The sequence below is a fragment of the Trichoderma ghanense genome (genome assembly GCF_004382785.1).
Source record: "Trichoderma ghanense strain CCMA-1212 chromosome Unknown scaffold_2, whole genome shotgun sequence".
Classification (NCBI taxonomy): domain Eukaryota; kingdom Fungi; phylum Ascomycota; class Sordariomycetes; order Hypocreales; family Hypocreaceae; genus Trichoderma; species Trichoderma ghanense.
The window spans coordinates 429,786-457,759 of NW_027395665.1; the positions used below are offsets into that span (position 1 = coordinate 429,786).

Here is a 27,974-nt window from a genome sequence, read left to right on the forward strand (position 1 = left end):
TGCCTTCAACGACTGATATCTGAGCGTGCTCTTTCCATGGTCAAGCCTCCACCGACTCCGTGCGGCTGCTGGGCAGACTCACGACAAGTGTGCCGCTCTCCGAGGATGCAACGTCCTATGCTCATGGGCATAGCACTCGAAGTCGACGCGGAGAGTTGATATGAAAGGTTCGAAGATAGAATGCCATGGCTGGACATCCAACATGGGATTCGGATGAGCCATCGAGTCTCATGGAGCATGGCTACGCCACCGCATACAATCGCTCCGACCTCATATAAAGCGCATACCAGTAAGACTGCTCAGACCTGGCCGTGCTCTAGCAGATGCTTTGGTCAGTTGCGATTGATCCCACGCTAAGCACTGGGGTATAAAGGGTAACACCCAGGACGTACGGAGTATGCACATATATCCATACTCCGTAGTAGTACGAAGCAGATCCGATTCATGGCGCGGGGTGAGGTGAGCCTCTGCCGGCTGCTTTCTCTTAGCTCCATTTTCTGCCACATGAAGATGTACTGTAATCGTTGATAATCTGCTTCCTGGCCATCAAGGTGGTGCACGGAAGTCGATGTGTGGTGTAACTTCAACCGTGGGTGACATCCCGCTACCCTCATGTTATCTTCTCGCCTATTCGGAAGACCAGTATGAAGTCCAACCACATCCCCATGGAAGTACGCAAGCCTCTGTGCCGCCTTTATTGGAGACGCTTGTCGGTTGCTCCCCGTCATGGCTCCCCGTCATGGCGGGTGGCGTCCGGGCGCTTATTTGCTTTGTTGTCCATGCTCGCTGTTCGGCTGTTGCGCTCCATTGTAGGTGTGGGCGGATGCCTAAGGTCAAAGTGTCGTCTCAGGGTAGTCTGGCAAACGCAACAAAGCAAACCAAGTTATTCGCGCAAAGCAACGCACCGCGCCGTCAAATGTTCCCTCCATTCCGTCCGGCAGTCAAGACCGAACCATCCGCATCTCAGGGTTTAGAAACATAATCTGATTCTGCGTAGTGCGTCGGCCGCCGATGAGCGGTAACGCCGCTCCAATGGCGCGTTTCCTCTTGTTCCTTTCCTTTGCCTTGCCTCTCCATCTCTTTTCGTCTCGTTTCCCCTTTTCATCGTCTTTTTCTTTCCTTCTTTCTTCTCCCTCTCGCTCCTCCCCCCTGAGCTCGCAGCTTATCACGTCGTCCATGGCCCTGATGAATGCTGGCTGAGAGCGCCTGGCAAAGCTCCTGTTCGTCTGGACTGAGTCGAGAGCTGATCTGGCGAGGCAGCTTCATGACAAGCCAACACGGCCGCGGCACAGATGCCTGTACCCGCGCTCCTGTCGATGCTCCGCACAACTTAGCGGACCGGTATAAGTGGGCTCTTCCTTCAACAGGGGCATGGACTTGTCATGCAACAACTTCCATCGCGGGGTTTCTGCGGGTCAAAGCGCAAAGGCGCCTGTTCCTTACGGGTAAGGTCTTAGCAGGGGGGTGGCATCAAAGCGGCCGACCAAGGAAGCTTAGACGCCTGCCAGCCAACGGCCGTAAGGATCTCGGCCGCCGGCTTGCAAGGCTTGCAGATACCTCTTCCCAAGCGAGGAGTACAAACCGAGAATTCCCTTGGCGGACTGGCTGGCACCATGATCGACGCACAGTATGCAACGGTCCGAGGGGGAAGCCGTTTGTTTCAACTGCAGCCGGGAAAACACTTCTCTGCCCCCTCCCCCCCGAACTCAATGCGATGGACGAGTTTTCATGGACTGTGAATGATGAAGTACTTCGTCCTCGGACACAGGCGCCTCGTACTTGAATGCTTCGCAAGTTGAACCGGGCCATCACGGAATTTGGGCCCTCGAAAAACATCCTAGGGAGCCCCATTGTCCAAGGATCGTATTATATGCTTTGCAGACCGGGGATCTGCATCTTGCCAAAGCGCCGTAGATCATCAAGCCCTGGAAAATGATACCCTGTAGGCTGCTGCTACCGAGTGCGACATGACAAGACGACCAGTGGTTCTTTTTCTCTGCGAGGATCCTTTGATGCTGATAGTGTGTATAAACAGATAATGAGTTCCACTGGACCCGGCATACCAATGACAAAAACAAACGCAACGTTGGCCTCGATGCTTCCATCTCCAAGCTGCAGCTTTGCAATGGTTCCAAGTGCGCCAAGCTCATCAAGTAGTCCCGAGATGCCGAGGGAGCTTGCATGTGTCTGCGCAGATACGGAGGACAGTTCATGCGTAAGATATTAGGCGAACGGGTATTAGTAGTAGATCCGAGCCAAAGGTCGCCTGGCCATGCATGCACAGGTACAGGAGAGCATCGTGGACTTTGCCCGCACTTGCAGTTGAGTGTACGAAGTACCGCGCCGTGGGTCGTAGGTAGCAGATATGCGAGTAGGTAATAATAAGCATGTTATAGTTCTCCGAGTATGTTGGCTGACCAGAGATCCTGGCCAGAGACCCTCGCGTACGGACGGATAAGCACAGCGAATGAGTTCTGCGCAGGTTGCAAAGGAGTGAATGCCCGCCTGGAATCGCTGGCGATAACCAAACAAAGAACATGTACTTGGTACACGCCGTTTTGAGATAGGAAACAAGATGGCATGCACACCTCGATGATGGATATCCGTAATGGTCGTCGCTCTCGGGTGGTGGTGGGTGATGATACCGGTCCGTGGCTCACCCTCCGTGACGAACAGCGGCCTGCTGGCTATGCCGGCAAAGCTCTGTGACGTCGCTAAAACAACCTCGGCCAAAAGCCGAAGGGAGTTTGTGCGTAAAGAGCATTTGTATGCATGATACGATATTACGTGAATAGTGTCTCCTGGACCACCATGACATGATTGTGCCTGTACTTTAGCAATCGGCTGTCTCCTTAGGCTGCTGGGCCCGTATGGTCCGGATGCGATGCAAGACAGAGTGTGAGGCTCCGGAAGGGTGCAGGTATGCTCTCCGTAGGTAGTGAGAGCATGCACTTTGGAGGCGGATAAAATGATCCATGTCAGGCGCGAGGGAGGAGACGAAGCTCTGCCTAGATCGGCTTGGTGCTTTGCGGCCTGTGGCAGCTCCAGGCCCCTCTGTCCAGGCCTTGCACCATGCTTTTTCTCGCTCGTGGGGAGGCCACAACAAGTGGCCGGCCTTCGCGTGGGACGTCCAGGATGCCTTGTGATGGCAAAAGGAGCATGGGGGTGGAGAGACGGGAAGTAACCCTCAGCCATCTGGCGCTGCTTGTCGACCATCGCGATGAGGGCCCTGGACGGTGAGATCTCAAAAGCGGCCCCCAAAGGAGCCCTGATGGTTACATCGCCAGCGAGAAAAAGACCCGGTGCAGAGCGATGAGACTCGAGATGAGGGCAGGATCGCTTCTGTAGCTATTCCGGGCGTGGCTGTCATGGGGCGCTATCTAGGGGCTGGGAGGCTCCCGAGGCAGAGCCTTGTCTTACCCTCGCGCGTTTGGTGGCGACGGGAGACGAAGATTTGGCTCGGGATGCTCGTACGAGTATGCCCGCCCTCCCTGCCTTGCTTGCCCCCGTACATACTCGTACTTCGTATGTACATGGCAGCGATCCCGCCGTCACATGCAGGCAGGGCCCCAGCGCCACAAATGCTGGTCATTCAGCGCAGCAGCTGCAGAGAGTCGAACAGGGTGTGGCGCGCATGAAGAAGAGCCGGAAATACTACCCAGAACAGGCAATCAATCGCAGACATCGAGACAAGGTGCACTGGTGAACAAGGGAAAAACGTGTCCTGAATGGAGGAGGCCTCAGCAGAAAAATCAGGACATGAAATGGATGTCTAATCAAACAGACGCAGGTGTGGCAGCTGGACTTACTGTCTTGGGCTGGTCCTGCGTTCTGACCAACACCCCCCAGCTTACCCTACCTAGCGTGAGTGTAAGGTAGAGACGGGTGCAAGGTAGCAGATATCCCCAAGGGCAACGTTGGCATCAGTAGCAGTTCACCATCTGCATACTTCGCAGGGAGGGCGAAATCAGTCCCTGCATGGCGTACGAGGTAATGCCTGTTTGCGAGACTCTTTGATAGCACGGATTAGCACGAGGGTACTTCGTACTTTCGTAGAGTTCAAGTCGCCGTTCTTCTATGGGAATATACAAGTACCTGTAAGCAAACTTCGAGTAGTATAGTTAGACAGAATGCCAGAGACATATGATAAAATGGCATTATCTTCAACACGCGCCACATACTTGGGTCACTGGAACAGAGGGAGAGTGAACAGGGCCTCGAGTTACTAACTGTAGTGTCAAAGTACAATGACAAGGACCTTGCATTTCGATATGAATGCCTTGTGTAGAGAAGACCGTCAGTGCTTGATCAGGCATGCATCCCTTCACAACCAAGATCGTAGGTGGTAGTTCGTACCTTGAGCTAGTTGACTCGGCCGGCAGAAAAGATGTCACCAGCCACCAAGTACGATCTTACTTCCGTAGCACAAGTCTGCACGCGCGTGCCATGGCCAAGGTACCGTGCATACATACATACATACGTACGTACATACGATTCTGCTCGGCAGTTGGCACAGGTGCTGGCGTGCATCTACCCTGCTAGGAATGGCGCGTCCGCAGTGGATCTGAACGGCGAGTCTGCCGGATGCTACTGTAAGGAGTGCTAGAGTGTGATGATCGATAGAGTTGTGACTGGCGCCTACTAGGAAGCGATGTTTGTAAAATGGCAATCCAGGTGATGTAGGTAGGAAAGGTGTGAATGCGTACCTCGTCGTGTATTGTACGAGGCACGTACTTCCGGCCGTCCTCGTACCTTGATAATGTTATCATTCAGGCATAGGTTCCACGCTGCTCATGTCCAGCGGCGCTGAGCGTAGCCTGCCCTCGTAAGCCTTTGACGAGCCTGGATTTGATCACATCTGCTTCGCACACTCCGCAAGAAGTACGAAGTACTCTCAGAGCGCTTTGTACATTAAGGGCTGACTGAGGGCTCAGACACACGCTGCCCAAAAAGAAAAGCCCTCGATACTTGTGAGACCCATGCCCCCTAAGTGCTGGTCTGATGGTGTGCGCTCGTGCTTGGACGGACCGAAATGTTGAAGCCTGGAGAGGGCGCAGAGACATGTTCGTTTCGCTGTAAGCGATCACGAACAAGGCCTGGGACGAGCCATGGTGTATTTTCCATACCAAGTATTCACACTTTGCACGTAAGTGCAATTGCAGCACGAATATGGACCCCAAGGCAATGAGGCTCTGGCCAATACCTAAACTCAGGCGAGATAGGTGGCAGCGATGCTGATGGCTCAAGCAAGGTCACAAGGCATACGGGAGTTATGATCCGAGGTGCCAGTTAACGAGGCCCGCGCGGCTTTCGGTGTCCTTGCGGGGCCTTGCGATTTGCTTGAATGCCTGTACGACAAGCACGGCACTGCTGCTGGCAACAGCACCACGCGGTAGACTCGTGCGTGCGTGGAGGTAGTGTTTGGTTCAGCCATCGCATGAAAGCACAGGTGGAGCCTGACAGCCGCGCCTTGTCCTGGTTCTGCAGCGCAATTCAGGTGATTGGGGTGATGGGTGGAGCGTTGATGCGGGAGGCGCGAGGCTTCAGTTGGTGGGGGCCAAAGGCTAGCCACACACAGCCTAGAGCATGGCCGTCAAGAGGCACTCGAAATATAACCGCAGACACTCCGTGGCCGTGCATATGCAGGCGTCAAAAACAAGGCCCCAAGTGGCTTGGCCGGCTCGACGACACGGCCTAGTCGGGGTACCTGCCTTACGGGGCGCCGCGGGACGAGTTGATTGCAGGGGCACCAGAGGCGCAAGAGGCGCAGGGGCAGCGAAACTGAGCAGACGGACGGGGTGGGCTTGGAAACCTTGACAAGCCTTCGACGGGCCTGCGCCGTACACCACCAGGTCTCAAATCACCGCCTTGAGAGGGAGCATGCTGCAGCAGGAGATTCCTGTACATGAGCGACCCCATGACGAGCGGCCATCCGTCGTTGTCAAGGCGGAGCGCCGACTCGATGGAGCGGGAGAACGGAGAATTAGGTGTCCCGTGTTTTTGCTGCAGCTGAGGAGTTGCTGGTTGCTGCGCCAGTCGCAGGCTGCGAGGAGGGAGGTAAGCTTCAAATCTCGGTATAACTCGGAGGGCTCCTACCGATGGGCTTGTACGCAGCGTGAGCACAAGAACGTCCCTGGAATTGACAAGTTCGACAGTAGCTAGCAGGATGAACCGCAAGCCGGCCAGCAAGGAAGCGCTGAGTCGGCGTTAAGATGCTCGACGCCTCGATCTACCTGTACAAACAGCCTAGTAATAAGGCTTAGTACTAGGCTAGGTAGGTAGGTAGTAGGAAGTGATGATTGCTTCGTAGGCGAGTTGAAGGACCAGGTAAAATTCTGTAACCGGGAACAGCTCTCCAGGGAGGTACCCAGCCTTGCCAGCTGTGATGCCTGAGGCAGGGGCATGCTGGGCAGGGCCGTCGCAGGTATCCGGTACGGGGAAAATACCCTTCTGACTACCTATCATCAGAGACGCAGTTGGTCGCAGTACATGGCGAGTAGGGAGTACATGTGCCCTGGTGGTGCCTGCCAGGTACACTTCTGATTTGAGCAGGTGCGTTCCAGGGCATCGCTGACAGGTACCAGACGCACGTTCACCAACGGGCATTGGATCTATCTTACCAACTTACTTACCTTTACCTCTTTCTGCTCGAGCTCCGTCGATACGGCAATCCAAAGCCCTCGAGCTGTTCGCTACCTTCGCATCTCATCTCCAAGACATGCAAGGCTTGAACCACCTGTCGTTGTTTGCCTCTGCCTCTTGCAGCGGCATCGCCAGGCAGTCACGCGGCTTTATCACGGGGACTCGGACTCCGGGCGACATGGGGCTCAATCAACCCATTCATCCCCTCACGGCTAAAGTTGGCCAGCGTCTGGAACGTGCGCTACCCCAATCGACAGCAGACGCAAGAAAGTTGCGAAGAAGAAAGAGGGGCCGTGGAAGGACGACGAAAGACGGGCGACAGAGGCAGAATCGCACCGGGGTGGCTCGTACAAGACGCGAGCTGCAGCATCTCCAAGGTTTTGTTCAACCTCAGTTCTTCCTTTCTTGCCCATGTGCCCTGTCACCCACCTGGGCGCGGTGGGGCTGTAGCCGACTGATCACTGATTGATGACCCAAGGCCAGATCGACGGCTAGACAGAGCCCACCGAGCCCACTCGTGGATTATTCTTCATCGTCGCCTCTGGATGGCCAGTCAGGACAGGGCCGGTCTGCGCGAGCTTCCACATTCGGGCAGGGTAGACAAGCGCCTCCGCATTGTCTTGAGGCCTTCTGCACCCTTACGCACCGCACCGTTGCGCCGCCCTTCCAGGCGCTGGAGAGACAGTGGCTGCGATAGGCAAATCAGGAGCAAGGATGATCCAATTGCTACACAGGAGGGTACGGCATTGGAAGGGGGGGAGGGTGGAAGAGGGGGGACCAGACCGAGGCCAGACCGCCGCATTCCTGTCTTGTGCTTGGCTTGCCTCTCTGTTCGACGCACCTTCGCACCCTTGGAGATGGTGGCAACAATGGCATCGAGAGCGTCTTCTATTATGTTTCGGCTTTCACGACGACAGCCTTGCCGCCTCTCTTGCTAGCCCTCTTATCTTTGCCTGTGACGAACTTTCTCATCTCATACGCACAAGCATGCACACACAATATCGCGCACACACTTCATCGTCACTCCTCCCTTCTGTCCTTCTCATCTCCTACATACAAGCACAGCGCTCATTTACAAGTACGACATACTCCCGCCTTCAGCCACTTGTATGCGTCTGGCTGTCTGCCCTTCTACGAAGCATGTGCGAAGCGTTACTACCTGGGTTGTCTTTTCACATTGCATGCTCTCGACATAGTTTGTTGCGACTCGACCTTGTTAGGAAGCCTTGATTCCTCCTTTGCACTCTGCTATAGTGGGCTTTGCTCTGCCTGTTTCCGTGTCTCTTTGTCTCTTACTCGTCTTCCTGGTCCCCTCCCCCGGACCGCTATTCAACCACCATGATGTGGCAATCCATGTTGTGGCATTCGAGGTGTACCTCGCACAGGTACGTAGCACTTCATATGCTTGCAAGTCTTCAACTGTTCTTCTGCGGCCGATTATTGATAGTGCCCATGGGTCACGATTTCCCGCAGACACGAGTCAATCAAGCTTCAGCCCATCATCCATGCAAACAGGTGATACAAGTGCTACTTACAAACAAGGTCGGCCATGGTCCCATGCTCATGCCCCACCACCATCAAAGCCCACCCATCCTTTTCATGATCTCTCCAATCATGGCTAGAGGTGGTGGTTTCTACACCCTGTGCTACTAAGTACTTCTCAGACAATGTTTCTTCTGACGATGCTTTCCCCCTTTGTCTCTAGGCCTTGGATGAACGGTGGGCGGCCGGTCGGGGATAATAGTAGCACTGGCGTGAGCAGTAGTCGTGCTCGAGCGTCACCACCAGATCATCTCACAAGCTACCTCTTTAGCCGCTCGACACCTCGATCGGACGAAGTGGAATACGCGATGTTAATGGGACAGTGGAGTCCGCGGCGTTACACCCCTACTGGTTGCTTGTGCTTGTACTGCACAAGTACCTATCGTGATTCCCTGTTGCCCTGCCCCCGTCGTCGCCTCGATGTCGACGGGGAGATTCGGCGGGCAAGGAACAAGTTCCTCGAATAGCAACGTGAGCTTTCCTTCTGCCATTGTCCCTTGCCCACATTTGCGCTTTTGAGATGTGATACGAATACACAGAGCAAACCTGCCGATTTCGAGTCCGCCGTTCTCGTCAGTCTGTCAATTTGAAAAACGAGAACTACTAGGTAGTCTTGGTGCCTTCTATCCCTCAGTCTTTCGCACAAGCGTACCGTACAAGCGAGCATGGGCAAAGCATCTGCGCACATACACACACACATACAAACACACATACAAACACGCATACACGCACTCGCATCCTCGGCTTATTTGCAGGTCGCGCCACTGCCTGTACAGACCGGAACTTGGAGTGTACCGCATGTGCTCCTTTCCCCCAGGGATCCTTCGGCCGTCGAGGTGCGCCTCCACCAAGATCCCTGCAAGTGTCTCTCGAGTCCTGTCTTGTCTTGCTTTTGCTTGCCTCGTCTTTGACTCCTCGCGCGGCTGCCCTGCCTGGTTGCAGGCTTTTCCATGCAAGTTTGTACAGAATACAGTACTTGCTCTTACGGAGCTGTTCGGAGTACTCTACTATCTTGGGCCTGCACGGCCCATGACTTCTTAGCTCGGAAGTTGTGTCTGTCCGTGCAATATTCTACAACAAAGCAGGCAAGAATCAGAGTCTGAGAGACAGTCGAGTCTCTGTTCTTCCGCCTCGGTACTATATTCCATTCACTGCCATCTTCTGGAAACGCCTTCGCCTTTGGGGTCAGCACAGCTAGCCTGGCTCATTCTTGGCCTCGGAGCATTGTGCCTCTATCTGCACGAGCACCACCTCTGGTTCGCTAAGTTCCGGAATGCATCCTTCAGCGGCTTGTGAGAACCTCGCCTTGATATGAGCAGGACCCTCCACTGCAGCTGGTATGTCGAACTGCTAGGTCCAGTGGCCTTTCCACCATGCCGAGGCGGGTAACGGCCATGTTTTCTTTCCATGACAGGCTCACACCTAGCCTCGAGGTCCTGCGCCAGTCGTAACCCCCCCTGGTGCACGTCTCGGCAGAATCGTCTCCACGCCCACCACTCGGTACATGCGAAGGCTAGTGAGCGGACCATCCTTGACCAAACGAGATAGAGTCAGAGGGAAATCCCGTGCTTTGCAAGAAGTACATACGAGTACTGCAGGTGAGATTGATGGGCGCCCACGTTCAGTCCGTACCTGCAATACCAAACGTTACAACGGCATACGGTTTGCTGCTTGGGCTTCGTACTGCTGCTCCGTACCGTCAGGTGTTGTGAACTAGCAGGGTTAGCATGGACCATCAGCAAAAAGCCCCCGAGATGCGCCTCTTTGCCTTCTTGACTGCACGCAAAGCAAAAAGAACTGCGGACACCACCAAGCGAGGGGGGGAGGGGTGTGCAAGCAGTCCGATCCAGCAGGCTTCGCTGAAGTCGACGTCAAGGAAGATTGCCCCGATATCTGGACGATTGGTGAAATCGGCGCTCAGCCTCTTCCCTTCGAGACCTACATCTATCGTCGCCCACGCACTTATTCAGGCAGTACCAGTGCTGCGCACCATTGTACGAAGCATGTGTTCCTTGGCTGTTGGGGAACGGAGTTTGAACGCCACTTGTCGAGGCTTCGTCCCATGTCTCGCGTCGGATGGAGACGCGGCCCACCACCAATTGCCAGTGGGAAGGCTTACAATACATTAAGAGGTGACTGGCATTTTATCCACATTTTTGATTCTCGTTTCTTTCGGCGGCAGAGGAAAGAGACGAACTGCATGAACAAGCAATCAACATGAGGCGCCTCGAAAGGAAGAACAAGAAAAGAAGGAAATGGAAAAAGAGGAATCACCGACGCCCCCCCCCCCCACCCACCNCCCGGGATGATCTGGGCGAAACGGACCGGCGATACTCTCTGGTACGAATTCCAGGCATGCTCGATTGCTAGGCCACCGGACGTCAAGCCCAAAGGCTTGCAGGGAATCCCGAGGATCCCCCCCTCAAGCGTCTGATGAACGAGATCCGAGTTTGGCCCCCCTTCCACTGCCGCAACATACCCCCATCCTCCTTCCAAGAATGGCTGCATGCACGGCAAGTTGCTGGGCTATTTTCACCACAAGTTCACTGCGCCTGACCGGCGCTTGTGTCAAAGAGCCCGAGGCGAGTCCAACTTAGCCTTATTGGAGTCCTTTTGCTCGTCAAGAGAGCATGGATCGGAGTGGACCAGCGTCCCTGGGGCCCTCTCCGTAGACAGAAGGCCAATCTTGTTTAGGTCCCGTCCCTGGGGTGCAAGGACCGGCGGGCCTCACCCGGATGTATTGCCCGCAACCCCGTCTTGCCCATCTGGCCATCTCTATAGACACACACAGGCGCGCACACACACATACGCTCTTGTGCGTAATAATAGGATCGATATCCTCCCACTTCCGGGTCGGTGCCGGGCCTCTTCCATCTATCAACCACTCCCCTCCATTATCTGCCGTCTTGAAGCTCCATTTAATCCCTATGGGCATACCTCTTTTTTTTTTTTTTTTTCATCCTTCGCGTTCTGCCCTGTTCATTGAGACCCTTCCATCACATTGACACTTCGACTCCCTAGCGGCCTTCTTTCTACAAAGAAGCTGTGAAGCGGTTATCTCCTGAGTGGCGAATAACGGCACCGGCTTCGTCTCTTGCCTCTGTATCCGCTGCGACATCAGCCCCTGAATCCAACAGTCAACCGTTTCTCAAAGACTCGTCGTCGTCTCTTCAGCAAAACGTAAAAGCTGAAAGCGGGATATGAGCCCATAATGACAGCAACAGCATATCCAGTGACCATGACCGACCTCAGAGGAGAGCCCGCCCACTCCAGTTTCTGGTCCACCTACAACGGCTCCGCCCATCTGGCCAACAGACTCGGCACGACAACCATGGACTCTGGCTTCCACAGCTCGGCATCGGCATCCCCTCTCCCAGGCCGTCCCCGTAGTGGCCATGAGCAGTCTTATCCCTATGGGCGCTATTCCCAGGAAGACTCCGTTGCGTATGATCGACACCCGCAACCGAGCCTGCCCGGTCAGCATGGCTACTCCGGCCTGAAGAGACCCTTCTCGCAGACTGAACCGGCTGCCTACCAAGAGATTGTCCAGGACCTGAGGGATGACGGCTCTCGACTGACGGTGAACCAAGACCACAAGCTGTTGGCTTTTAGACGAACGCAAGATAAGCATACCATCGTGGATCAACAAGGTCGGATGCAGCAACTGGAGCTCTCGGCCCAGCTCCATGGCATGTTCTTTCTCTCCGAAATGCCATCGACCGCCAGCGACGGAAGTGCTCTTCAGCCCGAACTGACCTGCTACCGAAGAAACCTGTTCCAGATCAGCGGTTCTCTGATTACTCCCCGAGGACAGCTCTCTGTGGTGAATGAGAGCAACGAGACGCTTCCCGTGTCCAGCATGGAAGTTGCCATCTCCGCCATCGAATCCGTAGACGGCAACCCTGTGCGTCTCATTGTCATCCCGTGGAAGACCCCTCCACCAAACGCCCCCGAAATCAACCAGAGCCCGGATCAGGAGCCTGCCGCTCTCCCCTTGATCCCTTTCCAGGATGACGGATCGGAGCCCGATGGAGACTACGCCGTCTATCCCATCGGCTGGCGTCGCTTGCAGTTCAGAATGTTTGTTGAACCCCCCACACTTCACCCAGATGCTCGCTTCTTTCGCCTTTGATCCTCTTTCAGTTGATACGGGACACTGACATTGAAATAGCGCTACTGCAAACAACGGTCGACGAAAGGAGCTCCAGCAGCACTTTGTGCTTCACCTCAAGGTGTTTGGAACCTTGTCCGACAACTCCAAGGTTGTCTTGACAGAATCCACGACGGCTCCTATTGTAGTACGGGGCCGCAGTCCTCGGAACTTCCAAGCCCGTAAAGAGATTCCTCTGCTCGGCTCGAGTGCTGGATCAAGGGGCCAGGCTCTAGTGGAGACTGGCCTAGGGGTTGTCGCTGGAGCGCTGAGCGTCAAGCCTCAAGAACTCAAGAGGAGCGTGGACATTCAAGTACCGCGCTCGAGTTTCACCTTTAGTTCTCCCAAAGTCCCGGGAAGTGGACAGCTGAGCTCTCTCAGATCCAAGTGAGTCATCTCAGAAGCCGATTCTGTTTCCTCTTCACCAGTTTCTAACTTTGCATAAAATGTGTAGTCAGTATCCGGCATGGAGTGCTAGCAGCAGCAATGCCTCCATTCCCCAGGTCGCCTCATCTGGCTCAGGGAGCTATCCGGCGGCGACAATGGGCACCGACACATATTCCAAAGTGTCCATTTCAGGCGCGTCGAACTACACTTCGGACTCCCAGGAGATGCCGCTGCAGTCCTCAATACCGCCATTGCCGCTTTCGATGGGGGCAAGTGAGCAGCCGTCGTCGGCTCGCGGGCAATACACTTATGTGCAACAGCCAGCTTCGGGCTCCCAGCTGCCGGCTAGCACGAGCACACCAGCTGTGGGCGGCCATGCGGATAGCGCCCTGAGCGTTCCAAGATATGTCGACAACGGCCGGCCAAACAAGAGTCCACGCCAAAGCGGCCAGCAATCCGTCCACGGTGCCAACTCCATCAACAGCAGCGAATCGCCCGAGTACCGATACGGATCATCTACGCAAGGCTCAGCCTCGTCGAGGGAATACTATCCGCCGTCACAAGCATGGTCTACCACGACGGCTGGGGAAAATAGTTCGAGCACAGCCTACGCCAGCACGGACGCACGACCGTACCCATTCCCTCACGAGCCGTACAAGCCGGGGACAGCAGCTGGATCCTCAGTCAAGACTGAGTCGCGGGCGTCTTTCGAACCCATGCACAACTACTCCTGGCATGGTAACTAGGGCTTGTGGCATCACTCGAATCGATCCAAGGACGCAACTCGTATACTGGCGATCCCTTTGCTGCTGCGCCTCAAGGACACGGTGGCTTACTGAAACAGTTTATTCCTTCCGGCTTGCTCTCTTTTGTATCTGATTGTATTTTATGGTGGATTTTTCTTATTTTCTTTTCTCACGATGGATTGGGCATGTGTACAATGACACTCTGATACTGCGGCGTCTGCGGCGAGTTCTTGGGAGACCTATTCCAGGAGGGGTTTACTTCTTTGGAGGATATACGTACATATACATACATGTATAAACATATACCCAGAGGCACGATTCTTTATGTGTATGTACTTGGTACGTTTGTAGAAGGGGAACACTTGGACCTTTGGCTGGGTAGGTGATGGGATTGAGGGCCAAAAAAAAGCAAAGGGGGTTTCATTGGGTATGGAGTAAGGTCACCTTTGATGGTCGAAGCCCTGGCGACGAGAGTAAGGCTTGGATGCCAGACGACGCTGAGATACCGCAATAGTAGCAATATCGAAGACGATTGATTGATGTCTCTGTTAGCGAGATGAGTGATTGCGCTGGGGTGATTTCATGTGAGGCTGCGATTAGAGAAGAGGATGGTCAGTTGCGGGCTTGAAGGATTGAGAGAAGTACATGCAGCAGCCTTGTCCTGAGGGGGGACTTTTGTTGATGACATGGGATAGGAGCGAGTTGGGTTGAGTGCGTCGCTCAGCCTATCACTGTAATTTGAGCTGCCTCGTTTAGTAGGATAAAGAAGGATACAAAGAAGAAAAGTTAGAGGAAAGTCTTTAGAAGAGAAAGGCAGAAGAAGAAAGGAATGGTATAGTTGAGAAACAGAAGTAAAGGGGGTGCGTTGAAGCAAAGAAGGGACTTGGGAAAAAAAAAGGAAAAGAAAAAAAAAAAAGCCTCTCTGCATCTTGAATGGTTAATTCTGCACGTCAAAATGAATGGTCTAATAATGCACGCAGGCATGAGGATACGACCCAAGGGTGTCACGACAGCCACGCCTTTAACTCAAGGAAACCTGTTCATGTACATGATGTATGTTGTGTAGCAGTGCAGCACGCAAGCAAAGTGGAAAACCCGGTGGCCGCTGCCGCCGGCCCCCCCTTTTTCTTGTTATGTGAGTAAACGGCGAGGTGGTATTGGTTGAGGATAAATGCGCAAAAAAATTAGATTAACGGGCAACCTTGAAAAGTATGTTGAAAGAGGGTAGGATATACGGGTAATTTGGAATTCTTTTTTTTTTTTTTTTTTTTTCTGCAATTCATCTTTTTTGGAAGGGTGTGGTTTGTTTTGGCCGAGTTTGGGGTTCGGAGCCGTGGGGGGGCCGAGATGTGAAATTGAATGCGGAGTGGTTTTCTTTTGTTTGTTTTGAATCCATCTTGGAGGATGTAAATCCGTGTTTGGGGGCGGTTGACAAGACTCTACGGGATCTTGATTGGGATCCGAAGGACGATACATATGATGATGAAGGCGGCGGGCGAGCTTGGACGATGTACTGCTCGATACTTACCTTATTAGGTATGGCAAAGAGCACTGAAATCGTCGCCATTTCTACCGGTTGTGCCTGAATGAAGTGCTAGCTACTTTGGGCAAAGGCAGACCTTGATGGAAGCGGTAGGTACTGAGTACTTTGCCGCCGTGGTGGCTGTCAACATTGAACGACAGCTGTGACGATTAGATAAGCGGCTGTTGGAACTCCAAGGCTCGTACTGTATTCAGTTTTCTCTGCATCGTTTCGATTTCATGGTCCATCGAGTCTAATGAAACGCAATACCAGTCCAGATACCCATTTGTTTCCACTCATTTTGAGCTGAATTTCAAAATATTGTTACGCTCACTCCATAATTTACTTCACTAAATGGCAGCCGGTGCTTAGAATTGGACGAGAGGAAAGTTGATTGTCTCGTTTCTTTTCAGCCGGGAGAGCCACCATGTTTGCAGTACCTGATGCAAAGAGGTATGCGCTATCCTCTACCTCTCTCGAGGCCTGGACAAGTCGCGTATATGAAAACTAACATGCCCGCAGAGTCCGTCGAGAGGAGCTGCATGCATCGGATGAGTCCTCATGGAGCGAGAGTGAAGTAGACGCCGAGCTGGAGGCGAGGCTCAATGCGCAAATCGCCAAGTCACTGGGCATAGACGAGAGCGCCTTTCGCCCACCGCAGCCTCCCACTACATTGCCCGTGCTCGAAAGGCCACAGACAAATGGTAAATCGGAAAGCGAAGCGCTCAGCTCCGATTCAGAAAGCGAACCAGGCACCCCAGTTGACGACTCTCCGCCCAACGACGAAGGTGCCGAAGCCGAGGATGAAGGCTACGCATTCCGGCTCTTTAGCACGGCTGGTCCGGCGCCAAAAGTCGTTTTGGAGGACTACGACAAAGTAGTCGAAGGAAAGCTTCTCAGGGGCCGGCCGTTGTCATATTACTTGGCAACAGACGTGTCACCCGAGAAGAAACACGAGTATGAGGTGGCAGCCGTGAGCGGCGAAGACGTCCTTGCGCGGTCCAAAGTGAGGCATTGGGGCCTTGAGCTCCCCTGGAAAGTCACAACCATCAAAGCAACCAGAAAGGTTCGCTCTGGAGAAGAACAAGCGAATCGCACTCAGATGGACAGCGAGCAGCAGGCGAGGAGGAAGCGGCCGGGGAAGAAGAGCAGAATTGCGATGCGGAAGAAGGCAAGGGCGCAGGCGCAGGCGGAGGAGGAGGCGAAGAAGAAGATGGCGGACAAGGAGGAGCAGATCAAGGAGAAGAAGAAGAGGCTGAATCGGTTGAAGAAGCTGAGGAGGCGGGCGCAGAAGAAGGCGGAGAAGGGCGAGAATGGCGAGGGCGGTGGTGGAGGATCGGGAGAAGGTTCTTCTGACGAGGAGTGAGAGAAGACTCTTTTGGCGGATCAGTGCCGTGCCGGAAATTGTATATAGACAAACTAATTGTACATACCTAGGTATCTGAAGATGAATCATCTTTAACTTCACTCTTTCCAAGGATCCTACCTACCTAGTACTGCCTCATGATGAGACTTGAACGCTTCATGATGAATGGTCAAGTGTAGTGGTAGCACGAGGTACCTGCTCAGCTCTTGAGACGGCACTAGTACCTCAGGGGACACGAAGCTGTGCAGCCAATTAGAGAGCTCCCACCGACCCCTCCAGTCACCGCGACCTTGCCTTACCTTCAATATCATCGAGCTCCAAATTCAAGTTGCTGGAGCTGCAACAGACCGTCACCGACACGCGACATCTCGCCTAACCAGCATCTTTTCCGCTTTTTTCTTTCTCTTCTCTTCATTCTTCACTCGAGCAGCTGTATTGCGCAGCCTCCATGGACTAACCAACACCCCCCCCTGAAGCAGAAGATTCGGCGGCACCCCGCAATGTGCCACTGCCACGAGCATCGAGAAACCACGACGTCGCATCGCCCATGATGAGCAGCTTGTGGTCTTCAGCGAAACCGGCCCAGGAGTCGTCGAGCGAGGCCCCCCCCAAGCCAGTGGAAGAGGCTGTCGAGTTCTCTCCAGACGAGTCCGCCATTGAAGACTCGGCCGATCCATCGCCAGCTCCTCAGCTGCCGCCACTTTCAACGTCCAGAGGCGCTTCTCAGCAGTCGCAGCGGCAGTCGAATCCTCCTCAAGGCGGCGCCTCGACGATGCCCTCCGCGAGCAACTATAACAACGCTGGCAATCGGTCGCAAGCCCCCCAGCATGCTCCCACCGACTCGCTGTCGCTGATGCAGCTGCGGCACATCGTCGCCAGGGTCAATGCCGCCGACCCCGCGGCATACGACTTTGTCTACTCGGACATGGGGCCGCACGCCGAGGAGATTGACGAGTGGTTCGTGTACCAATTCTGGCAGTGGGTGCGCCTTAACGCGGCGCAAAAGGCCTTTGAGTGGCACTGGAAGCACGAGTCGGGCGGCAAGCACGGGTGGGACGACGCCGACCACGACACGAGGGCGCGGTTCGTGCAGGGCGCGATCGCGGGCGTGCAGAGCAATGACGCGGCGTTGAGGGCGAACTCGATTGGCAAGATTATGTATCTGGTCCTGGGCCGATGGGGGGACACGGCGATGCCGCACGCGACGGACGAGAACAGCCGGTCCATCGCGAGCTACCCGCAGCTCCAGGCGATGAAGGCTGGCGTGACGTGCTTGACGTCTCTGGGAGGGATACCAGTCGTCTGGGAAGCGCTGAGGAACGTCTTTGAGATTCACTGGTATGGTCTCCGAATCGCACGCGGTGCAAGAGCTCGAACACTTTTGAGTGGAGTCTGACGCGAGGACAGGTCTGGCGATATCCAACAAGGCAATGCGCAGGACGCGCAGGACGAATTGATGAATCTCCTGACCATCATGTACATTGTGGTTCAGGAGACGTTAAACGACCCCGATGATATGGCCTCGACAGAAGCAAAACTACGTACGTATTACAGAAGATGTTCCACGCGTCACTCACTTATAAATTGAGGACAAACGAAGGAAGAACACGCGCAGACTGACCTGAAACGCACAGTTGAGCTGGATCCCTCCCTGGTTGACTTTATGATGCTGGCGACTTCCAAGCTGAGATGGGATGAACAAAACACCATGCCTCATACACAGGTGAGCGAGCGTACAGCTTCCGAATGAGCTCTCGTGCTTGGCAGCTCGGCTCTAACGAACGGCGCATAGATCTTCCTGCTGTTCTGGAAATCCATCCTCCTCGTCTTTGGCGGAACAGAAGACCTCAAGCGCGTCAAGGAGGCCACCGGCGAGCCGACAGGCGGTGACAAGAGCAAAGAAACCATCACGGCATCGCCCCTGGACTATCACGTCTTTCGCCAGGAAGTCACATCAAAATACCCGGCCTATGTCCCGCCACAGCCATTGATACCGCTAGAGGCCGACAATGCGTCGCTTCTTCCACCTCTGCCAAATATGACGAGCCGGACCGTTGCCAACGGCATTATCCCCCAGCCACCAAACGTACAACTGGGCGGAGCATCAATCCTCAACCAGCCAGTGCACATTGCCACTCCAGCGCCATCGCCGCCGCCGTCTCCAGGCGTGGGCGGGAAAGGAGGCAAGAAGCAAAACTACCAGACCAACCAAAACTTTCCCTTCATGTACCCTCCTCTCGACGCCACCAGTAACAGCGCTGGCGGGAAGGGCGAAGCGGGCTATGGCAACCCTCTGGTGTCTAGGAAATGGGAGGGCAGCGATATTCCCGCCTCGATTCTCGAGGCTGGGCAAATCTTCTCCTCGCGTGTCAGGATGACTCGAGCAACTCGTCAGCTCTGGGAGGAGCGAGAGCGATTCCTCAAGTTTGAACGCGGTTGGGAAGCTGATGACGATGCAGATGAAGATGACAATGATGACATTGATGATCTCGACCTTAACGAGCTCACGCTGGAAGAAAAGGAAGTGTTGCGCGAGCTGAAAGCCGAAGATAAGAAAGAGAAGAAGAAGAAAGAGCGGTCATTCCCAGGCCCCGAGGTTGACTTTGGTCCTCAACCAGAGAGGCTGAGCGAACGAGACAAGCAGCGACTCATTGCGGTGGAACGTTTTTATGTAAGTGTCCCTTGTTGCTTGCCCATTCGCCCTGGCCTTATGATATAAAGCTAACGCGATTATTCAGGCCAATGCCTTGCCTCATCTTCAGTCTATTGTGATCGTTTTGCTCCGCCCAATCCTTGTTAACGTCACAGCTATTGTGGCCCAGCAGCAGAATCAGATGGCAGGAATGACTAACAGGGCCGGCAACCCTGGTGTTAATGGTGGCCATGGGTCGCAGAGGGGCATGGATATGAATGCACAAGGCCAGCAAGAGCAAGAGGGGGAGCCGTCTCCCGAGGAGATTGATGCCACTCGAACCAGGGAGATTACATCAAAGGCCATGACGGCTATCCTCCTTCTCCTTCTGAAATGGCTCAGAGTCTCGCGTGAGTATTGCCTCAAGAAAAAATTGCTGTCAAGGATGCCTCAGCTGACATGTCGTGTGTCTCAGATGTTCTCAAGTTTGAGTACTTGACTCAATTGCTGTTGGACTCAAACTATCTTCCCCTGGTGCTCAAGCTCTTTGCGCATCAGGACATTCAGCAAGTGGTTGACAGCAAGATGGACCACGTTGAAAACAGGTAATAGACGTCGCCCCCCTATTTCGAAACATGCATGTCATGGCCTTGTTTTACTCACTCGTGGCTGTAGCTTCTTCCAGTTTTGCAACATCCGATCTAGATTCAAGGATAAGACCGAAAGTGACGCTGGCAATGAGGGAGGAGATGTGGCCGGAGCAGGCGGTCACGGAGAAGGCGAGGGCGACAACGGGCAGCAGCAGCAGCAGCCAGAAGGAGAAGATAGCGAGGACGACGCAGCACCTCCGCCGATTAAGAGACAGCGAGAGGCGGAGGAGCCGGAAGTGGACCAGATGGAGGACGTGGCCGTCGACGGCGTAGAGGACGTCCGAATGCGGCCGGAGGTGGACGAGATGGGGATGCCCCTGAGCAACATCCCGCTGGAGCCCATCACCGACTTTTCGCGGCGCAACTTCTTCTCGCTGATCAACTACCTGCGGGTGATGCAAAAGATCTGCAAGAACAAGGCGCACCGCAACCTGCTGCTGGTGCAGTACAAGTCGTCGACGATCCTCAAGAAGTCGCTGCGGGTGCCGCAGCCCGAGCTGCGGCTGTACACGCTCAAGCTCTTCAAGAGCCAGGTGCCGTACTGCGGGCGCAAGTGGCGGCAGTCCAACATGCGCGTCATCACGGCCGTGTACCTGCACTGCCGGCCGGAGCTGCGGGACGAGTGGCTGGCGGGCAGCGACATTGACGCCGAGGTGGACTCTGCGCTGCCGCTGGAGCAGGCGCTGCGGAGCCTGACGCACTGGCTCAACGTGCGGCGGTACCCGGAGCGCATCGCGGCGGACATTCGCATCGCCATGAGGGAGGAGCAGGACTTTTTCACGAGGGAGCTCGAGAAGGTGGATCTCAACTGGAGTGACCTCATGGTTGGGGGGGACGATGTGATGAGTGAGGTGGATCATGGGGAGTCGACTTGGGGGTGAATTGCATGGATGGCTCCCTTTCAATTTACTAGTATGCATGCTTTTGGCACTGAGCGAATGATAGAATGGATCAAGTGTGTGTTTACAGACGAGATAAGGGGGGGGTTGAGCGCAGACTTATCGCGGTTGCTTCTCTACGAGATTGAACATATCAAGATGATGACTACACATACGGCGCACGAGATGCTTATTGCTACCTCGTAAACATAAAAGGATAGATATTCTTGTTATTCATTACTATTAATCCGAGTTTAACAGGTCAAAACTCTTGTGGGGTGGATTGCTACCCCATCTCTACATGGAATTGACATTCGTTCGTAAGTCGACAACCGCCCCTTTAGCCCAGTAATCTCTCATGGAATCCGACTAGAGGTGATGCCGTTTCCCCCCTTTGATGCTCACTCGGTGAGCCGTTGTGTAATATACATTCACTCGTACACGATTTTTTTTGTTTGGTTGTCTGTTTCATGGGGATATCGTTGATCTCGTTTCGGCCTTTGATGGCGGCATCATCCGCTACCAAGAACGTACAGCTTGGATGGTATTCTCTTAACGCTGAGCATGGTCGTAGATGCCGTCATCGTAGCGGTAGTTGACCGGCTGACCATACCCAGCCGTGCCCTGGGGAGCCGCATACCCACCGGCGCCAGTATACGCAGTAGTAGTATTCGTGGTAGTACCGTTCGGCCCGGTGACACCCGAGTATCCGTACCCAGACTCATACTTGTTGTTGTAGTCGGTGTGGACGTAGGGGTTGGCCGACATCTCGTTGCTGTCCGCGTGGGGGTGGTTCAGCTGGTCGGGCTGCGGGTGCTGGGGCAGCATGTTGCCCTCCTCGCTGGCGTCGACGACCTTGCGCCCGCCAAGGATGCGGCCGAAGAAGCCCGTGTTCTTGGTGCTTGCGCGGCGGCCGAAGCCGGACGTGTAGTCGTTCTGGGGGCTGGGGCCGTAGCGCTTCTCCTTTTGGTGGTGGCGCGAGAGGGCGATTTCCATGAGGATGGAGAGGATGAAGAAGAAGCTGGGGGAAACGAGTTAGTTTTTCACGTATTGTATATGTCGAGAGTGAAAAGAGGATTTGAAGCTTACATTGCAATGATGGACACGGCGAGACAGGCCGTCTGGAGCCTGCACGCGGTGTGGAAGCTGGGCAGGGTGGTGAAGCCGCTGTGCGCCTTGACGGTGGCGTCCGACTGGCCCTTTCCAAAGGGGGTGTCGAGCACGCCGTTGCAGGTGCCGGCGCCGTTCTTGTTGGCGACGGCCACGTAGATGAAGGCGCCGATGAAGCAGACGTCGAGGACGACGGCGAGGAACGCGATGAAGGTGCGGCCGGCGAGGCAGCAGAGCGTGAGCAGGGCCAGCAGGGTGTAGAGGACGCCGGCGCCCGAGATGCCCTCGACGGCGCGCAGGCTCGCGGCGATGGGCAGGCGGTGGTTGTGCAGCGTCGCGAGGAAGTACGAGTAGATGGCGAGGACGATGGCGGCGCAGCAGAATTGGATGCCGCGGATGAACCACTGGACGAATTTGAGGCCGAAGCCTGCTCGGGCGCCCATGATGGGTGATTTGCTGGGAGGGCTTTTTTTTTTTTTTTTTTTTTTTTTTTTTTTTTTTTTTTTTTTTTTTTTTTTTTTTTTTTTTTTTTTNATGGTATGATGAAAGGATAGGATAAAGGCGTTGAAAGTCGGCGATGTGTTTGCAGGTTTGTTGGTGAGAGGAAGAGGTGTGGGAGGATGGGAGAATGAGAACGTCAGAAGAGCGGTATGATGAATTCACGCCGGAATAAATGAAGCCCCGTTTCACTTACGCAAGCAGGGAAGACCCAAAAGAGCGAAGAAGATCAACACTCGAGAAGAAGAAGAAAAAAAGCGCCCGAGTCAATGAATTCATGGGTCGAAGACAGAACAAGAAAGGCGAGCAGATGATCAGTCTCCAGTATTTCTTCAACAAAAAAAGTGTGGCTTGCCCATTGAAGTCTTTACTTACAAGTAGAGTAGAGGGGCTCACATGCTTGTGTGGCGGGGCAGTCGTTTGTCGTTCGTCACTGGATGACGTACTGCGTTCCTTGCGCCTGTGGCTGAGGCGGTGCTCAAGTGGGGCTGTCCAAAGTTGTGCTTTGCTGGGGGCACCTGAGCTGCGCTGAGATGGCGATTGGGTGGTTTTGGGGGTCTTGTGGTTTGAGTAGCTTCTTTACGTCAGTGGTGAAAGAGTTCAGGAGCTTTGCCGAGGCGTTGAATAGCAGCTGGCTGGAGTGATTGCAGCTGAAGTTGAGAAGTGCTCGGAATACCTCGGTACTTGGATGCGACGCGAGATGGACGGCCATTCGGAAGTATCGGTACGTTGAAGATGTGCGGTGAACCAACTTGTGGCTGTGCAGCATACAGAAACCAATCGCCAGTTTTCGCCTCGGTCAAATCAACCGACAAGGAAACACTACAAACTCAATTGGCCGAATGCAATCAACTTGCATCCTCGCTAGAGCCCATTGATCCGATCATATTAACAAAGCCTCTGTCGTCAAAATAAAGAATATTCGGAGAATGTCTCACCAAAGTTGGAACACACAGGGCTGAGAAACCGAGCACAAACCAACGAAAAGACATGAGACGAAACAGAGCCCCACCAAACGGGCTCGTTGCATTTTAAAGATCTGACCCGGACCTGCAAGGGGCAAAAAAAAGACAACCAAGCAGCTCTGGCTGTTGGCTTGCCGCCACCGGAGAAAAAGAGCAGAGGCATCGTCGATCCCACACGCAGGGCGAGACAATCAGATCAGAGACATGCAGCCGAAATGCCAACCTACTTACTTTATGGGGCAGCCAGGCACTATTAACCAGCTCACAAAAGACAAGACGCCACGCCCTTTGCGCCCGAGTGCGGCGTTGATGCCTGGCTGATGCTGCTGTCCCTGACGATGAACATTCACGACAATTGACAAGATGCACTTCTGTTGCTGGCCTTCTTGTCAATATCGTCTGCAAAGGCGCATGAGTGCATGCCTGTAAGTCAAAGGGCGCAATGGTTCAGACTCAGAGGCACGTACCACTAGGCACCGGACAGTATACTAAGGTAGCTAGACGCAGCAGCCAGTCAGCGTGAGACGAGAATGGCCCGAGTCAGATTAACAACGTGCCAACCCCTCACTAGCACAAACTGCTTCACAGAAATCTTTCGGTGCCTCGTTGCCCGATATAACGCCCATCTTCGGCCCGTATAAAAAAAAAACGTTAGAGAGGTTATAGATATCGCCTGAACACTCACTCATTGTTTCATTCATTGCCTCACGCATATACCCATTCCTCTGCTCACTCAGCACGCTGTCAATTGGCTTCGGCGTACATCAGGCATCAGTGTACTCGCACATTTAGTCCTTCGCAATAATGGGATCAAAGCCCAGCACAAAGATTCCCTACATCGAAACCCCCCTCATCAAATCAAACACTCTCTCAGAAGTAGCTGGCTGGTAAGCGCACCTTTAATCACCATAATCCATCCTTTGCTCATCAACATCCCAGCAATGTCTTCCTCAAGCTGGAAAACCTCCAGCCCTCAGGGTCCTTCAAGTCCCGCGGCATAGGCAACTACATGGTGGCCAAGCTCGCCGCACAAGGGCCAGACGCTGCCAAAGCGCACTTCTACTGCTCGTCAGGAGGCAACGCCGGGCTGGCCTGTGTTCATGCCGCCATTACCCTGGGCTGCCAGGCCACCATTGTCGTCCCGCTGTCGACGACTGCTTACACCATCGACAAGCTGCGAAAGGCCGGCGCCTCAGACGTGATCCAAATGGGCCTTTCGTGGCAAGAGGCCGACGACTATCTGACGGGCACTCTGATGGAGGAAGCCCGCGCCAGAGGAGGCGTGGCCATCTATGTGCCCCCCTTCAACGCACAGGAGATTTGGGACGGCAACGCGGGCATCTCGCACGAAATCGCAAGGCAAATCCCCACAATGGTCAAGCACTATCCGGTGTCCGTTGACGGCGCATCGGATGACGATGTCACGGCGTGCATAGGCGACGTCGACGCAATCATCTGCAGCGTCGGCGGAGGCGGCCTCTTGTCAGGTGTTGTCCAGGGTCTCGACGACCTGTCCATGAACCAGACCCGAGTCATTGCTGTCGAAACATTAGGAACGGACTCGCTCCATCAGGCCGTTCAAGCTGGCGAGCTTATCACGCTGCCGGCCATCACAAGCCTTGCCACCACTCTCGGCGCAAGAACCGTCTGCCAGAGAGCCTTTGAGTACGGGCTCCGCGACCAAGTATCAACCGTGGTCCTCTCCGATGCCGAGGCCATTGCCGCTTGTAAGCGGTTCGCCAGCGAGGAGCGCCTTCTTGTCGAGTTATCGTGCAGCGTCTGTCCTGCCGTCGTGTACAGCGGCCGCTTGAAGGAGCTGGTTCCCGGCCTCAACAAGAACAGTGTGGTTGTGCTTGTAATATGTGGAGGATCCAATATATCGTACGAGATATTGGAGCAATACGTCTCAACCCTGGCTTCTGCACAAACGAGCTGATAGGCTTCGAACAAATCGGAACGGACATGGCGCAGATGATGAGTCTAGATTGCTCCCCGAGTAAGGGACGGCCCGTAGCATTGCTCCGCGAGACATGGGAAAGTGGCAAGCCGGACTAAAAGGAGTGTATATTTAGAGATGGCTGAAGGCGCCCGTTCCGTTGCTGGTAGCATCGACCAATGTGACCATGGCGTCCGGACTCCTCCCTGGGATGGCTTTCTTTTCTTCTTTCGTTCTTCGACTCCAGCGGGACTAGGAGGACGTTCTTGGCGTGTCACTCTCGGGTAAAGTCAAAGGCTTAAAAGAGACTCAAGCAGTGGCTAGATGGTCACCTTTCATTTATATCGCCGCGTGCCTCGTGAGTGTTAGAGCTCCGTTCGGGGAATAATATTTTAGCGAAATATGGAAGTGCCCCTCCAGCCCGGGAGGCTGATCGTGATAGCACCCTTACGGTTGCATGGCGGGGGAAGGGACCGGTATCTCGGCAAATTCCCTGGCCGAGAAAAGACACTGCGCAGCCTGGTGGTGCTGAACTCAGACGTGATATTGACTTGTCGTGGGGGCTGAGTTGTTGGTTCTCGGCCTATTCCATTCTGCTGCTGAGAGATGGCCAACCTGCAGGTCACGGGCAGACTCGTCACAGACGTTGCATTGTGAACCAAAGGGAACTGCATGGTGGTAGCGAAGCCGGTGAACGCCAGACGCAACTACGGCCGGTTCCTGTGGCGAGGATCTGTGGGGGACCGGGATCTGCCAAGCGGCTGCCCACGAGAAGCGAGGAGGGTGTGGTGGGCTGCGGCTCAGTGCTCGTCCAATGCAGGCAAACGGGACCGTGAAGAGGATTGTGGTGTTCTTCATGTGCTCACTTACACCCTTCGTACATGGTGGCGCTTCAACCCCACTCAGGCATCTCGGCTGAGGACCTCTGATACGCACAAACTCACAGATTCACCCAAGGCGAGCATCCGAGGGAAGGAAGGCCAGGCCAAGAGAAACTCGTATGTAGTGTGACCCGTTGGTAGTGTGGTTCAAAGGGTCTCGAGTGCGCGGTGAGGTTGCTCCCGGTGAGGTGGAGCCATATATTTCTCTTGGATGTGACAGAATAATCGAGACAGGCAGCATCTGTCCTTGTGCGAAGTACTCGCGACTGGATTGCGTAGGATTGATAAATCAAGCAGCTTATTGGCGTGTTGCTCAATAAAGCCAAGGCTCAATCTCTGAATTGGTCATGGCTTGCGATCGAATAAGCACAGAGGCAAAAGCAAAGGACCTTGTTCGTGGTAGCAGTATTGACAACCTGCAGCAACATCTGCCCCGGCGGCAACCACACGCGGGCAGGTTGCTGCTCACGATCCGTTGCATATGCACCGGAGGCAATGCTTGACTCGATGCGGAAGTCCCTTGTTCTTCTATTGCTTCATTTTCGTCCCAGGAGTGGAAGATTAACCCAAGACTTTGTGCCGAAGCCCATGCCACCATCAGACTCCATGTGAGTGACGGGAACAAGAGCCTAGACTTTGTCATAGCAGCCAGGTGATTTGCGGTTCGTGTCACTCATCTCCACAAGGCTAGTAGTCAGTTGAACTCTCGTATCCCCAGTGTGTAACCATTGATCCTCTCTTGGTGGCTTGCGGCACAGCCCATGCGAAATGACCTCGTCGTACGAATGGTTGCGGGTGATGCCTCGCAAATCATGCTAGCAGCCCGTCCTGGGCTGCAAGGTTTGCGCTACGGCTGGCTGCCGAGAGTTATCGATCACGCTGCCCCTGGTGAGCCAGTGGCTGCTATGCCGATCTGGTGATAGCTGGCGCCTCGTTCGAGACCCTCAATGGGAAGCTCTGGTAATAACGCCAAGACAGATGCCGGATACTAGCAAGCAGATGTTTGCCGCCCTTCCACGTCGACGGCCGCGTCCTTCGTAAAGGCAGTCCAGCGGGTCAAGAAGTGGGCATATGGTGATAGAGAGAACGAACACTAACTGCTTTCCGCTTGTCAGTACATATCAAGCGCGATTGTGCGAGTGGACTCTTTGGACCCTTTGTCTGCTCGTTCAACTCGCCTACGCCGCCAAGCCGGCCGCTCTCTCGCCAGATGGAACATTGAAGCATCAAGCAGCATCCGCAGCATGAGCACAGTCTTTCAGCTGCCAGCCGCCGCCCGAATAGAGCATGTCGGCCACTATCGACGCTGCCTAGAAACCAATATTGCGACCTGTTCGGAGTCCATCCATGCCACATGCCGCTGCGGGCCAGCAGACAAGGGATGATGGAGGTGGGGAAGCGTGAGCGACGGGTCCGTCATCCGGGTCAGCCCGCAGGGGTCGGATACATCCAAGTCTGGCTTCGACGTTGGAGCCTTCATGTTGGTGAGAGGAAAGGGAAGGATGCTATTGAGCACCTAGGCGAGAGGTTGTAGCAGCCAGAAGGTTGGGCTACGGCATCTGGGATCCGGAGGTGGATTATGTTATCTCATTCTCTACAAGCGGCTACAAGAGGTGCGCTGTGATAGGCGACGGCCGCCGTAAACCATCCACTGAACGGGCTCGGAATGGCCCAAAAGGCGCTGGAGGGCTTGGCCTCGGGGCCTGAGGGTGCCTGAAGTCCCTGGACGGTGGGCTAATGCAGGCCGGCTGCCAAAAATACGAGAACGACCTGGACAACTCCATCCTTGCAGCAACGCATCTCTCCAATCGAGCGTCCCATTCCCGCCACTCCGGGCTGAGGACATGGGTTCTGCTGGTTGCGTTGCAGCGAGCAGAAGTCTGTCGACGACTGCAGAGGCCATGGAGGACGAACCAGAGCAGAGCAGAGCTGCTGCAGCTGCAGCCTCTATCGCACGACTTTCTGGCGCGATGCAGCTGCAGCCTCACCACCCTCAAGCGAAGGAATCCGCGCGCTCTCTCTCTCTCTCCGGCTCTTTCGCTCCTCTCTTTCTCTCTCTCTCACTTGTG

General features: G+C 54.6%; 5 protein-coding genes across 5 annotated transcripts; 4 read left to right on the plus strand and 1 right to left on the minus strand.

Annotated features, from left to right (window-relative positions):
• Positions 1–11,395: 11,395 nt before the first annotated feature.
• On the plus strand, positions 11,396–13,467 carry CCMA1212_002535 (uncharacterized protein; the record flags this gene model as incomplete). The annotated part of the gene is made up of 3 exons (XM_073699916.1): positions 11,396–12,264; positions 12,356–12,721; positions 12,789–13,467. The coding sequence occupies 3 exons, from the start codon at positions 11,396–11,398 to the stop codon at positions 13,465–13,467; spliced, it is 1,914 nt and encodes a 637-aa protein (XP_073561137.1).
• A 1,949-nt stretch (positions 13,468–15,416) lies between these two features.
• CCMA1212_002536 (uncharacterized protein) lies at positions 15,417–16,355 on the plus strand (the record flags this gene model as incomplete). The annotated part of the gene is made up of 2 exons (XM_073699917.1): positions 15,417–15,442; positions 15,512–16,355. The coding sequence occupies 2 exons, from the start codon at positions 15,417–15,419 to the stop codon at positions 16,353–16,355; spliced, it is 870 nt and encodes a 289-aa protein (XP_073560921.1).
• Positions 16,356–16,905: 550 nt separating this feature from the next.
• On the plus strand, positions 16,906–20,518 carry CCMA1212_002537 (Striatin-interacting protein 1; the record flags this gene model as incomplete). The annotated part of the gene is made up of 7 exons (XM_073699918.1): positions 16,906–17,693; positions 17,763–17,896; positions 17,990–18,078; positions 18,148–19,026; positions 19,094–19,397; positions 19,463–19,592; positions 19,663–20,518. The coding sequence occupies 7 exons, from the start codon at positions 16,906–16,908 to the stop codon at positions 20,516–20,518; spliced, it is 3,180 nt and encodes a 1,059-aa protein (XP_073560923.1).
• Positions 20,519–21,067: 549 nt separating this feature from the next.
• Positions 21,068–22,068, minus strand: CCMA1212_002538 (uncharacterized protein; the record flags this gene model as incomplete). Its single annotated transcript, XM_073699919.1, has 2 exons — positions 21,068–21,536; positions 21,605–22,068. The coding sequence occupies 2 exons, from the start codon at positions 22,066–22,068 to the stop codon at positions 21,068–21,070; spliced, it is 933 nt and encodes a 310-aa protein (XP_073561139.1).
• Positions 22,069–23,892: 1,824 nt separating this feature from the next.
• CCMA1212_002539 (L-serine dehydratase) lies at positions 23,893–25,024 on the plus strand (the record flags this gene model as incomplete). Its single annotated transcript, XM_073699920.1, has 2 exons — positions 23,893–23,975; positions 24,028–25,024. 2 exons carry the CDS (start codon positions 23,893–23,895, stop codon positions 25,022–25,024), a joined length of 1,080 nt encoding a protein of 359 aa, XP_073561140.1.
• Between the last annotated feature and the right edge of the window lie 2,950 nt (positions 25,025–27,974).